We start from the raw sequence: 15,916 nt of genomic DNA, 5'->3' as shown, positions 1-15,916 counted from the left end.
ACCGGACCCTCATAATAGTACTAATCACTGGTAAAGCAGAACCATGATGTTTATCGTACAGTAGAACTACTCACATGTAAAGAAAAATCACAGTGTTCCCCGCATGGTGATAAAAATCACAGATAATGTACACTCAGGGTATGTCACACATAACGGCACTACTCACAGGCAACATAGATACATAGTGTTCCTCACATAAGAGTACTACTCACAAGCAACACAGACCCACGAGGTTTCCCACGTAAGGGTACTACTCACAAGCAACGTAGATCCATCGTGTTCCTCACCTAGAGGTACTAATCACGGGCGCCGGCTAGATTTGTGTTGTTCCACATATAGTGGTACTAATCACCTATTGTACTCATGGTGTTGCACGCATAGTGATATTCATCACTAGAGATGGAAATTTGATGATGATGCTTGTTGTTTAAAGGGGCCAAACATCGAGGTCATCGGCCCCTAATGGTACGAAAGGAAATTACAACAAAAAGGTCAAAATCATCCACTGACCAAAATAAAGAACATGTCATGAAGAGTGAATGGATGGACATGAAACCGAAAAACAAAAAAACAAAACAAAAAACAGTGGATCCAACTAAAAAAAAGATCTTATATAAATAGTATTACTGACCAAGGGAACACTTATAAAGCGACATCTTGAATCGAGTATCCCGGATGTTTAAAGAGGTTCAAAATCTAGGTCTAAGGCCCCTCAAAACGGTACTTATCGCTAGTAAAGTAGAACCATGGTATTTGTCATGTTGGGGTACTAATCAAAAGTAGCGAAGACTCATGGTGTTCCACACAAGATGGCACCACTCACAAGTATTGTACTTCGTACAGGTAACGCAGGCCTATGTTGTTTCTCACACAATGGCGACACTCATAGCCAACGCAAACTGATGAGTTTCCTCACCTAGGTGTACTAGTCACGGGTGCCGCTCCGCCGGGCCCCGTGGTGTTCCTCACATAGTGGGTAATAATCACAGGCAACGCAGACCCACGGTATCGCTCATATAGTGGTACAACTCACAGGCAACGCCCAGACCCGTGGTGTTTCTCAAAATGGTACTAATCACGGGTACTGGAAACCCACAGGGGAACCACTCTCTGCTGCTACTAATCACAAAACCTATTGTGTACCAGATATAGTGGTACTACTCGTAAGTAAAGGCGACCCATGGTTTTCCCCGCGTGATGGTACGAATCAATAGTAGTTCATGGTTCTAATACTAGCAATCCCTTGGTCGCCCCTTTTAGTCGCCTCTTACGACAGGCAGAGGATACCGCTGGTGTATTCTACATGTGCGTCCCCCACCCGCAAGGGGTGAGATGGGAATTTGCCTATTTTATTCCTCTGTTCAGAAACGTAGGCTTTTTGTTGCTAGCGGCTTTACGTCGCACCGACACAGACAGGTCTTATGGCGACGATGCGATAGGAAAGGCCTAGGAGTTGGAAGGAAGCGGCCGTGGCTTCAATTAAGGCACAGTCCCAGCATTTGCCTGGTGTGAAAATGGGAAACCGCGGAAAACCATCTTTAGGGCTGCCGACAGTGGGATTCGAACTCAATATCTCCTAAATGCAAGCTTACAGCTGCGCGCCCTTAACCGCACGGCCAACTCGCCTGGTACGTAGGCTTTTGAGATATAAATGTTTTAAGTTTTTTAGCTAGATGTCGTTGGTCTTATTGTGCCTCTAAATGCCTATTTCAGGGGTTTGTGCCTATTTCGAGTATAATTGCCTATTTTGAGTCTCTTTGACTGTACTTTAAAGAAGCCGATTTTCTTCCAATGCATTATAATTATTGTTGTTGTTGATGATGATGATGCTTGTTGTTTAAAGGGGCCTAACATCGAGGTCATCGGCCCCGAATGGTACAAATTGAAATGACAAACAAAAAGTTCAAAAAAAATCCACTGACCAAAATGTCATGAAGAACGAATGGATGGACATGAACCCCCAAAAAACCAAACAAAACAAAAACACAAAAACCAGTGTATCCGACTCAAAAAATACCATAAATAATAGTATTACTGACCAAGGGACCACTTATAAAGCACAGTCCTGAATCGAGGATGCTTAATGTCTAAAGGGGTCCAAAATCCAGGTCAAAGGCCCCTCTGAATGGTACTTATCGCTAGTAAAGTAGAACTATGGTATTTCTCAAGTTGCGGTACTAATCAAAGGTAGCGTTAACTCACGGTGTTGCAAACATTAAGGTACTACTCACAAGTATTGTACATCGTAAAGGTAACGCAGACCTATGGTGTTTATCACAAAATGGCGCCACTCATAGCCAACGCAAAACGATGAGGTTCCTCACCTAGGTGTACTAATCACGGGTGCTGGCATTCCCGTGGTGTTCCTCACATACTGGGTACTAATCACAGGCAACGCAGACCGAGGGTGTCGCTCGTATAGTGGTACAACTCACAGGCTACGCCCAGACGCGTGATGACGCTCACACAGGTACAACTCACAGGCAACGCCCAGACCTGCGGTGTTGCACACACGCGCACGACTCACGGGTACTGGAAACCCACACTGAACCCCACTCGAGTGCTACGAATCACAAAAATATGGAGTACCTAACAGAGTGGTACTACTCGAAAGTAAAAGCGACCGATGGTGTTCCGCGCTTGATGGTACTAATCAAAAGTAGTTTCATGGTTCTAATCCAATCATCCCTTGGTCGCCCCTTTTAGTCGTCTATCACGACAGGCAGGCAGACCGTGGGTGTATTATTCATCTGCTTCCCCCACCCACAGAGGGTGTGTGTTTGGTCCGCGAGAGGTATTTTATTTTCCTCTAGTCCGCCGGCAAGCCGGTAAGGACCCCCCCTATCCGCCACCTGGGACGCGCCACGTGGGAGTATCACCTCTCCCCCTGCTTCGCCTGCGTAGCAGGTGCGTGGACGAAATTCTCGGTGTTTCTCGCATGGCAGTTCTAATCACAGGTAATGTAGATCCATGTTATGTCACACACAATGGCACCGCTCACAGGTAACACAATCACATGGTGTTTCACACATAAGGGCACCAGTCACAAGCAACGGGGACTCAGGGTGTTCCCCACATATTGGGACTAATCATGGAGCACGTATACTCATGGTGTCGCTCACACAGTGGTACTGATCATAGGCAATGCAGTCCCACGGTGTATGCCATATGGTAACGCCCAAAGGCAACACAAACCCGTCGTGTTCCTCACATAACAGTATTAATCTCAGGCAACGCAGACCCATGGTATTAATTACATAGTGGTACTGATCACGGGCGGCAGCCAAACCCTTCGTTTTCCTCACATAGTGGTGCCAATCACAGGTAGCGTAGTTCCATGGTGTTTCTCCTAGAAGTAATCTCATGGTTCTAACGTAATCATACTTTAGTCGCCACTTTTATTCGCCTCTTGCGACAGGCAGGGGGATACCGTGGGTGTATCCTACGCCCCCCCCCCACACACACAAAGGGGGTTTACTAATGATGCTGTAACCATCTGGTAATCCTTGATCTTGTGGATTTTCTCTAGTACACCAACATAACAAAACTGAAGTAATCTTGAACACATTATCATTATTTTAAATCTTTGCCCTCATATGTCGCATTTGTTCCGAAGTACGGTTATTACAATATCAGCGCGCGTTAACGGCATCATTCAAGCTCCCAGCAACGCTTGGACGTTTGTTTGTGGATTATATATTTTGCTTTTAGTCAAGATCAGGGGCTACTGAACGGAGAGCCATCTTTTTCTAGGCACACACTCGGAATATTACAAAGGACTGTCTAAGTGCAATAATAGATCGAATAAAGAAAGGTGAAGAGAAACCCCCTTCTTCAAAACCTTGCAATGAAACTAGGCCTCCATCGAGATGTTTGCAGAGGGTAAACGTAAATAGCGAATTCTTCATTTCCAAATTTACGTACGAGGTCCATCGAAAAACAAATTAAAACTTCAAAATGTATCCACTGACTAGAATCTAAAACGAATGGTGATGAGAAAATGATCGTGAAATAAAAACACTCATGGATCCATTTCACAATGTCCTTATTACTGGGATGACATGTATTATCTAAAGGGGTCCAAAATGCGGGTCACCGGTCCCTCATAATGGTACTGCACCCTTGGAAATTGGTTGTTGGTTTGTATGGAAAGAATATTTTATTACTGGAGTGGAACAATGCATAAAATTGTCGTCCAGGAAGGTGATTTCAACTCTGCACTGTCTGCTAGCCAGCAGGGAAACAGGCTTTTCCCGTGCCGTGTGTGCGAGTCTGGTTTTTTTTGTGCCTTGTTGAAGACATCAGAGGGGTGGCACGTGGACAGGAACTCGACCAGATTAAAAGCGATCAATACTTTGAGATTTTGACGTCATGATATTTAACCAATTGGACCGCAAGGTTAGCCCGATCGCAAAATCTCAGCCAATAAAATTTAATTAACAAACACACCTACGTCTTGAAGAAATAAATACCCATGTACTTGGGGAAATCTTTCTCATTCTCATTCGGTTCATTCTCATTTGCTCACTGCTCATTTTCATTCTGTTCTGCTAATTCGCTCAGTTGCTTAGTTGCTCAGTTGTCTACGGGAATAATTGTTCGAGCACATGTGTTATTGGAAACGGCGTATCCGACGTGGAACATTACCAGCATTCATTTGAGGAAAGACGATAAATTTTCTGCTTCTGAGGAAATTTTATATCACAGAAATATCGGAAACGCCGCAGTTCAGATTTACTTACCTTTATAAATCTGAAGAAAATTTTTAAAGTAGGTAAAACCGTGCCATCTTGAAGAATCGAGTGTGTGTTATGAACTATTTCTAAGACAGATCTTTTAGTTTCAGCTTTCACCAGAAGACGCAAGATCCCCAGCAATCCTGAAATATCTCGAAAGAATGGAACTTCAGCATTACGACGGAGTTTGTATTTGTCCTAAGTCCTCGCCTGCTGCAGCCATGTATCATTAAAATGTGAGGCATAATTCAGCCCGGGAGAGAATAACATCGGAGATGGAGTTTGCTTAAATATTCACTGATCATCAACCGAGTCCAGAAGCCAAGTCTACTACAGCTAAGATTTTAAATTATATTTTTCCCTATTTTCTGTTGTAATAATTATGTAGACGTAGTCCTTGCTTGAATATTTGAAATCATTTCTAATAGTCTTGATGATGATGATGCTTGTTGTTTTAAGGGGCCTAACATCGAAGGTCATCGGCCCCTAATGGAACGAAATGAAGGACATGAGACATGAAGTTAAAATTTTAAAAAGTATCCACTGACTAGAGTTAAAAAAGAATGGTAATGAAGAAAAATGAGGGTGAGATTAAAACAGTCAGTGGATCTAATACGCAATGCCTTATGTTCTATTAAAATAAGAGAAAGTACAGGAAATCGAAGGAATAAGGCATCGCCCAGTAAAAAAGGATATTAAGACATAATGTACGTTAGACGTTAAAATAACACATTAAAATGCGCAACACAAACTAAAATGGAGTCAATGAGATAAAAGCGCAACTGACATAAACAACACTAGGACAAGGGACATCATCACACACGATAAAACAGACCGCTATCCCTCATAAAGCGGATGACGAGGTCTGCTGACTGCTCGTCATCGCGCAAGATAAGGGAGATAGTACTCGGAAGGTTAATACTACGGCGCAGATCGACCAGGTCCACGCACTCCGTAAGGATGGGTACCACGGTAAGATGGCCGCCGCAGGTACACACCGGAGGGGGTTCTCCTTTCAGTAGATGGGAGTGCGTCAAGATACCGTGGCCGATCCGAAGGCGACATAATACCACGGCTTCCCTCCGCGAAGCCCGAAGGGAAGTCCTCCATACCTTCGTTGTTCCTTTTATCGCTCGCAGCTTATTGGGAAGTGGGATGGCCTGCCACTCCATCTCCCAATGAGACATAACCAGATGTCTCAGCTGAGAGCGAATATCACTTGCTGGAACCTTGAAAGGCAACGGGGGCAGTGTAACTGCCTCCTTGGCAGCCCGATCTACTAACTCGTTTCCCTCTATGCCCAAGTGGCTGGGGAGCCACACGAACGTAATTCTGGTGCCGGCATCCGAACACCCGGCCAGCAGGTCCTGGATCCGCTGCACCAGAGGGTGCCGAGGGAAACAGGTATCAATAGACTGAAGCGAACTCAAGGAGTCAGTACACACGAGAAAGTGTCGGCGTACATTGTCTAGTGCGTACCGCAGAGCCTCACAGATAGCATAGAGCTCTGCCGTGTACACACTACAGGTGTCCGGGAGAGCAAAAAGAAACCGATCATTGTCGACAACGAACGCACAGCCCACCTTCGTATCTGTCCTTGAACCATCCGTGTAAACGACGACCGAACCTGGATAGCGGCCAAGAACGGATAGGTACATCCTCCGATAAATCGAAGGGTCCGTGTCTCCTTTCGGGCCAGTGTGCAAATCCAGGATGATTTCAGGTCGTCGTACAACCCACGGAGGTACCCCACTTGGTTGTCTGACAAGGCAAGGAATCGAAGGTATGTCAAACAATTCATAACTGCTATCCAAGCGTATCCCAACCGGCCGCGTCGCACGAGGATGAGCAACGTACAACAAACGGTTGCCGTTGTTGAATACGCAGGGATAGCTCGGATGAAGTGGCATCTGTCGCAAATTTGCAGCATACATAAGTAGTAGTTGCTGGCGCCTCAGGTGTAAAGGCGGCACACCAGACTCAGCGAGCAGGCTAGCGATGGGGCTAGTACGAAAAGCTCCCGTCGCCAACCTAACCCCGCTGTGGTGGATACTGTTCAGCTTCGCAAGAACGCTTGGCCTTGCGGAGCCATATGCTGCACTGCCGTAGTCTAACCGAGATAAAATGTGTGCCCGATAGAATCGCAGGAGCACCACGCGGTCAGCTCCCCAATTAGTGCTGCTAAGAAACTTCAAGAGGTTAAGCCTCTTGGTGCATTGCACTTTTAGCTCCCGCACGTGTGGCTCCCACGATAATTTACTGTCAAAAAGGAGCCCAAGAAATCGGTAGGTGTCAACAACTGGAAGAACGACATTACCTAGATAAAGCTCAGGATGAGGGTGAAGTGTACGTTGACGACAAAAGTGGACAACGGAGGTCTTTGCGGCAGAAAACCGAAAGCCATGTTCTAAGGTCCACTTCTCCACCCTCCTAATAGCTTGCTGTAACTGTCGCTCTGCGACTGCCATAGTGCACGAGCTATAGTGCAGAGCAAAATCATCCACATATAGGGACGGTATTACGGCTGGACCAGCAGCAGCGACAATACCGTTTATGGCAATCGCGAACAGAGTGACACTAAGAACCGATCCCTGTGGGACTCCATTTTCTTGAACGTGGTATTGCGAATATGTCCTACCTACTCGGACACGGAATAGACGAAGGGACAAAAAATTCGCAATAAATACCGGCAAGTTACCTCGGAATCTCCATTGATGCAGGACTGAAAGGATGCCATATCGCCAGGTGGTGTCGTAGGCCTTCTCCAAGTCAAAGAAGACAGCTACCAAGTGCTGTTTGCGGAGAAACGCATCCTGGATAGAGCTCTCCAGGCGTACCAAGTGGTCTGTGGTGGATCGAGCGGCTCGAAATCCACATTGGTACTCGGACAAGAGTCCTTGTTTCTCCAGACACCACACGAGTCTGCGATTTACCATCCTCTCAAATAGCTTACACAGGCAATTTGTAAGACAAATCGGTCTGTAACTTCCTGCATACTTAGGATCTTTGTCAGGCTTGAGGACAGGGATGACTATGCCCTCTCGCCACTGAAACGGAAAATCACCCTCTGTCCAGATTCGGTTGAACACACGAAGGAGATATAGTAAACTATCATCACTAAGGTGTTTCAACATCTGGTTATGGATGTTGTCCGGTCCAGGAGACGTGTCCTTGCAAAGCGCTAAGGCGCTGCGGAGTTCCCACTCCGTAAAGGGCACGTTGTAGTCCTCTGAAGCTTGGGTGGCAAAACTCAGGTGATGACGTTCTGCCTCCCGCTTCAGAGGGAGGAAATCAGGATTGTAATTCCCGGAGCCAGAGACATCCGCGAAATGACTAGCGAGATGGGCGAGGGGATCAGTGGCGACACTGCCTGCAATGGAAATTCCCGGTACAGCAGATGATCCTTGAATACCCGAAATTCGTCGAAGTTTCGTCCACACTTGAGATGATGGAGTATGTGACGTCATGGACGACACATATCTCTCCCATGAAGCCTTCTTACTTTGTCGAATAAGAACTCGCGCCTTAGCGCGGAATTTCTTAAATGTTACCAAGTTGGCCACAGTAGGCTGTCTACGGTAACGCTTATGAGCGCGACGGCGTTCTTTGATGGCTGCTGCTATTTCATCGTTCCACCAAGGAACGAGTTTTCGGCGAGGAGTCCCCGAGAAAAACGGAATGGACTCCTCAGCAGCAGCAAGAATAACTTGGGTGATGTAAGTTATTTCCTCGCCGACGGTCCGCCTGACATCTTCGCTAAAGACAGCTAGTGATGTGTACTTTGGCCAATCAGCATGTTGAAGAATCCATCGAGGGGGAGCCTCGACGGGTTTATGATTCAACAAAGTAAGAACGATGGGAAAATGGTCACTGTCACGGAGATCATCGTGTGCATTCCACCGAAACAGTGGAACCAACTTTCGGCTGCATAGACTAACGTCTATGCGAGAATATGTGCCGTAACGTACACTAAAGTGAGTTTGTTCCCCTCTGTTCAAAATACATAAACCCAGATCTGATAGGAGTGTTTCCAGCTCTCTTCCTCGGGGGCAAGGCGTCTCAGAGCCCCATATGGGGTGATGGGCGTTAAAATCCCCCAATAAGAGGAAGGGTGGTGGAAGCTGATCTTGAAGCTGATCTATAAGATCAGCGACATCAGTGATGTTCAGATGCTGGCCTGGTGGAAGATAAACATTACACACTGTGGCTATGATAGGCAGCGAGACGCGAACAGCTACAGCCTCAAGAGGGGTTCTTAAAGGAACCTCTTCGCTGTAGCTATCAGAACGTACAAAAATGCCAACGCCTCCGGAAGCCCGGTGCGCATAGTATCGTTCTGTCGAGTATAGTTTGAAATTCCTCAAAACCGTGTGATGACCAGGTCGGAAATTGGTCTCCTGAATACAGACTATACTCGCTGCGTACTCACTAATAAGCTGACGTAACTCAGCAGGATGCCTGTCATAACCGTTACAATTCCACTGTAACAGTGCCATAGTGTGGACTATAAAAGGAGTGTTAGGTTATGAGCAACAAAATGCTCGTAAGCCTAAACACTATCTAGTTCTACATCCGTAGATGTAGAGGACAGCGCGACATCCATCCCGTCATCAAAAGATGGCAGGGGTGCCGCCCAGAACTTCGACGCTTTTCGGGCGCGAGGGGGTCCCCTACGAGGAGAGCGCGCAGGTTTGGGAGCAGGAGTGCCTCCCGGCGCAGACTCATATCCCCCAGATGGAGGGCATGCCTTCTCCTTCGCAGGGGAAGTCCGAGAGCGCTCAGGACGGGCGCTCTTCTTCCCCTTTTTCTTTTCAAGTTTAGACGGGCTGGGAGATGGTTTCCCAGCCCTGGTCAACGAAGCCGCCTCCGCCGGCTGGGGCACGACTTTCGTCGACCTCCTAGGGGGGGGGGAGACTTAGTCTTCCCCCCTTGCTGTGCCGGCTGGCAGTTCCCAGCCGGCACAGACTTCTGGTTGGTCGAAGGTTGGGTGGTCCCCCCCTTCGAGCTTTGACTATTTGCGACGTTGCTGGGAGCAGCAACAGTCGCCTTGGGCGCAGCGGTCTGGACAGGTGTCTTGGTCGTAAATGACGAACCTGGAAGACTCTGAGCTATCAAGCTATAGTCGAGTGTACGGGCAGGTGTATTCATAGAATGAAACTTACGGCGCGCTTCCTGGTAGGAAAGACCATCCAGGGTCTTGATCTCCTGGATCTTCTTCTCACTCAGGTATGTCGGACAATTCCGATCCCGAGGAGAATGAAAACCGGAGCAGTTAGTGCACTTGTATGGAGTTGTGCACTCCTCCGCGCCGTGAGCTACTCGTCCACATGTACCACATACAGCCTGATTCGAACAGCGAGATACCATATGTCCGAATCGCTGGCATTGATAGCATCGCATAGGAGGCGGGATGTACGGCCTCACATCGCAACGATAAGTTGTTACCTTGACTTTCTCTGGTAACACTGACAACTTGAAAGAGACAATGAAGGCACCAGTGGCAACGTCTTCACCGTTGACCTTGCGCGTAATGCGCCGGACGTGTGTCACGCCACGGTTCTTCATGTCTTCCATCAACTCGTCGTCAGTGTTCAAAATAAGGTCGCGGTGAAAGATGACTCCGCGAACCAGGTTCAAGGACTTATGCTCCTCCACTTTGACGGGGATTTCGCCAAAGTGCTCGCACTTAAGCAACTGATCAGCTTGCAGTGCTGTACGAGTCTTTAGAAGCAAACTACCGTTGCGCATTTTCTTAAGTTCCTCCAGTTCGCCATAGACGCCTTCGATGTGTCTACTAAACAGGATCGACTTCACCAGCTTAAAATCCTGCCCATCGGTTCTGGTAGCGACCAGAAACCTAGGGAAGCTGGATCCCATTCCTTCACGCTGCGCATGTTCCCAGGGAGTTGAACCTCTCAGGGAAGCAAAAGTTAAAGACTTAGGTGGGCGACCACCTTGTGAGAGCCGACTTCGTTTGGAAGCCATGCCCGATAGCATCCTCCCCGAATGCCACCCACTCCGATCAGGGGTCTCTGTAGCCGAACCAAGCAGCCAAGGCAATACCCACCTGGTCGTAGCAGGTATTGCCCGGGGTCCGATGTTGAACGATGCCTAATACGGGATGACTGAGGCAATGAGCACTAGGACTCCCTTCCTCCGGTCACCCGCAATAGCATGTACCCCATAGCGTGTACAGAGCACTAACAATAGAAAAAATAAATAAAAATAATTAATAATAATATGTCCTTCTGGCATTCGGCTGTGCGGGGACCTGCGTTGTCAGGCGGATACCACTGCCCGGGTACATGATACTCCCACCCGCCGCGTCCTGGGTGGTTGCTGGCACGGGCTTTCGAGCGTAGTCGCACACATAGGAGCTCCATCGCCGGGCAGCACGCACATCAAATTTGGAATGGTCTACATCCGACCCTCGGAAAAATAATAAAAAATAAAGAGGGGACCATGGCCACATGACCCTTTAAGTCGCCTTCTACGACAGGCAGGGATTACCTATGGATGTATTCAGCCTCTCCCATCAACAGGAGGTCCATCACATTATACCAACCGCAATCCATGTCCGCGCCAAGGTCGCCCCTTTTTGTCGCCTCTTACGACAGGCAGGGGATACCGCGGGTGTATTCTGATGTGTGTCCCCCACCCGCAGGGGGTAGTGTGTTTGGTCCGCGAGAGGTATTTTATTTCCCTCAAGTCCGCCGGCAAGCCGGTTAGGACCCCCCTATCCGCCACCTGGGACGCGCCACGTGGGAGTATCACCTCTCCCCCTGCTACGCCACCGTAGTAGGTTCGTGGTCTAATAGTCTTTGTAGTTAGGAATTTCACTCTTCTTTCACTGGTGTTGGTAGATTTGATGTGTGTGAGAGTGTATTTGGGACCTATACTTTGTTCTATTTGAGTGGGTGCTTCGTGACATGTTCTCACTGTCCCATGATAAGTCTAGGAAAGTGTTAAAAATATTTGACCCACGCGATAATAATTATTAATTTATAAATTAATGATGGAAAATTTTTGAATAATTTGGGACAGAATATCGACGTGTTCTGTGAATTTAGGATTTTTCCTTGATGTTTTGTGGTTTACCATAGATTCGAGATAGAATAGAGTCATCTATGATTTCATTAAACCATAGCCTGCGATGACGCGACCGCGCGCGTATAATAATAATAATAATAATAATAATAATAATAATAATAATAATAATAATAATAATAATTGGCATTATTACGGTCTAATAGAATGTTTAAAGGTCATGAGTGTAATTGTTACTGTGCTTATAAGTGATTAATGTGTGCTATATTGAAGTAGATGTTGGCCTGGAATATTGGTCGTGGCTTGAATGTCCACAAAATTTTGCATTTACTGTTATTGGTATTTTTGAGACTTGTAAATGGATCTTAAGATAGGATTTTATTTGTGTGTCCATTACATGAGTCGGTTAAGGAAGAGAGTGTGTCTTTGAACATAATTTCTTCTTATGCAGCACATGTTGATCAATAATTTGAGATAATAAGAGATTAAAAATAACGAAGTCTTGACTCATAGACCGTATGCGCGAATGTTTATTTATCTGTGACTGTAGGCAGTTCTATGGAATTTTAATGATGATTTCTACTGTAAAATTATCCTGGAGCATCGTTGTGGAATCTATTTCATTGGAAAAGTGATAATCCTGTCACAATCACACGTCAGACGATCGTAATGGTAGTCCTTGTCTGATATTGTCATCGGGAGAAGCTCTCATATTTGAAATAAAATTTAAAATTAAAAATCAAGAGATAGGATTCGATAAATTTATTTAATAATATTACCGTGGACCAAAGCTTGAATGTGAGATGGATGAATGACTGATTTTGTTTATAATTGTGATTTCCATGGTTATATTTCGTCATGACATGTGTACGCTGAGCGCATAAAGTTTCGATTTTTTTGTTGTTTTGTGGCGAGCATATTTGGCTCAATTATGAATCTTTAAGTAATTTTATGACGGAATAAGATAGATTAGGATCTTTGCTTCGAGGGAAAATACTTAAGCAAGGATCGCGTCAATGAAATAAGCTCACAAAATGTAAAATGTTTAACGCTACAATGCGAGAATTTTGAGTCTCTATTGTGAGTTGTGCACAACACTAGGTCAATTGACATAAAAATAAGAATTTAATGAGTTGGATATTGGATTTCAGAATAATTTTATGATATAATTTGAAGCTTATATAATTAATTAGAATAATATTTAATTAATAGAAATGATTTATTTGATTTTTCGTGTGAGATAAAAATTTGACTCACGGTAAAATGAATCGAAGAGTATTGTTAATTTAAATAATAATTCAAAAAAGGAAAATAATTCAGATTTTTGATATTTTGAGACAGGATTTTCTCAAATAATAATTTATTTAATTTCCTAAGACGATTTATTAAGACTTAGTTCTGTATCTTTACAGAATGAAATGTAATGGAGAACTGCGGGTGAATTCCAGCAGGGAAGAGATAAATATTTTTATTTCAAGATTTTGAAAATATTTATAGAACCTGGAAAGTGCTGATATTTTATTTAATAAATGTTAAAACCCATTTCTTTTACTGTTTTCATTTGTCGTCAGTCCTTAGATTGCCCTGACCCCTATAATTTAGCGTTGCCTGTAAGCGAACGTTCCGCCTCTGGGACTTTTGCTTACCGGCTGAGCTGCCCGGCAAAACGGGGGCAGTACTAATCACTGGTAATGCAGAAACATGGTGTTTCTCATATAGTGGTACTAATCACATGCAATGTAAACCCATGGTATGTTACAGACAATGGCACCACTCGCAAGTAACACAAACGCACGGTGTTTCGCACATAAGGGCAACACTCACAAGCAACGCAGATCCATGGTGCTCCTCATATAGTGGGGCTAATCACGGGCGCCGGTATTTTTGTGGTGTTCCTAACTTGGTGGAAATAATCACAGATCACGTATACTCATGGAGTCGCTCACATAGTCGTACTAATCAGAGGCAATGTAGACCCACGATGTATCACACATTACGGTAACGCACACATGCAACACAAACCCATTGTGTTCCTCACAAAATGGTACTACTCTCAGGTAACGCAGACCAATGGTTTTCCCCACACAGTGGTACTAATCGCCAGCCTAACCCGTGGTGTTTCTAACTTAGTAGTACAACTAATGACAGGCGACGTAGACCTCTGGTGTTTCTCATAAAGTGATACTACTCATACGTAACGAAGACCTATTCTGAACACAGTGGAACCGACCAGTGGAATTCCACTGAATGACACCACACGCAACGCCCAGACCCGTAATGTTCCTCGCAAAATGATACTGCTCCTATATAACGTAGACCCATGGTTTGATGATGATGATGATGATGATGATGATGATGATGATGCTTGTTGTTTCAAGGGGCCTAACATCGAGGTCATCGGCCCCTAATGGTACGAAATGAAATAACAAAAAATTCAAATTCATCCACTGACCAAAATAAAATAAAAAATGTCATGAAGAATGAATGGATGGACATGAACCCTACAAAAAACAAAAACAAACAAACAAACAAACAAACAAAATCAGTGGATCAGACTCAAAAAGAAGGTAGTTAATTAGAGTATTACTGACCAAGGGACCATTTATAAAGCACAATGATGCTTGATGTCTGAAGGGGTGCTAAATTCAAGTCTAAGCCCCACAGAATGGTACATGTTGCGAGTAAAGTAGAACCATGGTATTTGTCATTTTGGGGTACTGATCAAAAGTAGCGAAGACTCACGGTGGTCCACACAAGATGGTACTACTCACAAGTATTGCAATTCGTACAGGGAACGAAAACCTATGGTGTTTCTCACACAATGGCGCCACTCATAGCCAACGCAAACCGGTTAAGTTCCTCACCTAGGTGTACAAGCCACGGGCGCCGGTATTCCCGTGGTGTTCCTCACATAGTGGGTACCAATCACAGGCAACGCAGACCCACGGTGCCGCTCATATAGCGGCACAAATCACAGGCTATGCCCAGACCCGCGGTGTTGCCCACATGGGTACAACGCACGGGTACTGGAATCCACCAGGCCAGGCTTTTTACTGCAACTAATCACAAACCTATTTCGTACCAATTTAGTGATACTACTCGCAAGTACATGCAACCCATGGTGATCCCCGCATGATGGTACGAATCAAGAGTAGTTTCATGGTTCTAATTTAATCATCCCTTGGTCGCCCCTTGTAGCCGCCTCTTATGACAGGCAGGGGATACCGTGGGTGTATTCTACATGTGCGTCCCCCACCCGCACGGGGTAGTGTGTTTGGTCCGCGAGAGGTATTTTATTTCCCTCAAGTCCGCCGGCAAGCCGGTTAGGAACCCCCTATCCACCACCTGGGACGCGCCACGTGTGAGTATCACCTCTCCCCCTTTTACGCCAGCGTAGTAGGTTCGTGGAGACCCATGGTTTTCCTCGCAAGTTGATAGTAGTCGCGAGTAACGTCAACGCATGGTGCTACTCGCATGATGGAACTAATCACAAGTAGCCTCATGTATCCAATTTAATCACCCCTTACCGGGCGAGTTGGCCGTGCGCGTAGAGGCGCGCGGCTGTGAGCTTGCATCCGGGAGATAGTAGGTTCGAATCCCACTATCGGCAGCCCTGAAAATGGTTTTCCGTGGTTTCCCATTTTCACACCAGGCAAATGCTGGGGCTGTACCTTAAGTAAGGCCACGGCCCCTTCCTTCCAACTCCTAGGCCTTTCCTATCCCATCGTCGCCATTAGACCTATCTGTGTCGGCGCGACGTAAAGCCCCTAGCAAAAAAAAATAATCATCCCTTGGTCACCCAGTCACCTCGTACGACTGGCAGGGGATACCGTGGGTGTATATTTATTTGCTTTCCCCACCCGCACGGGTTACCAGACAAATTTATTCAAGTGCTAAGGGTTAAGAAAAAAGTAGAAGACTCAACTACTATAAAAGACAGACTCACCTCTAGTTGAGCCCTGATGTCAAGATCACTTACACCTTCCATATATTTTTCATCAGCAAAATCATCCATGAAGCAATCAAACAAATTCATAAGAGCCCTCACCAGGTTAGCATCTGATGTAACGGATAGCTCCTACAAGAGCAGAAGAAATTCATTAACACAAAATTACACAAAATATATCTAGTTA

General features: G+C 45.7%; 1 protein-coding gene across 1 annotated transcript in view; it reads right to left on the bottom strand.

Annotated features, from left to right (window-relative positions):
* The window catches only part of Dhc36C (Dynein heavy chain at 36C), a 911,918-nt gene that overhangs the window by 581,799 nt on the left and 314,203 nt on the right, over nucleotides 1-15,916 (bottom strand). The window contains exon 20 of the mRNA XM_068227203.1: nucleotides 15,730-15,861. Coding sequence (XP_068083304.1) covers nucleotides 15,730-15,861 — 132 coding nt within the window. The remainder of the gene's footprint in view (nucleotides 1-15,729; nucleotides 15,862-15,916) is intronic.

This window comes from Anabrus simplex, chromosome 4 (genome assembly GCF_040414725.1).
Source record: "Anabrus simplex isolate iqAnaSimp1 chromosome 4, ASM4041472v1, whole genome shotgun sequence".
Lineage (NCBI taxonomy): Eukaryota > Metazoa > Arthropoda > Insecta > Orthoptera > Tettigoniidae > Anabrus > Anabrus simplex.
The sequence above is the reverse complement of the archived record's forward strand: the minus strand, read 5'-3'. Positions and strand labels throughout refer to the sequence as shown.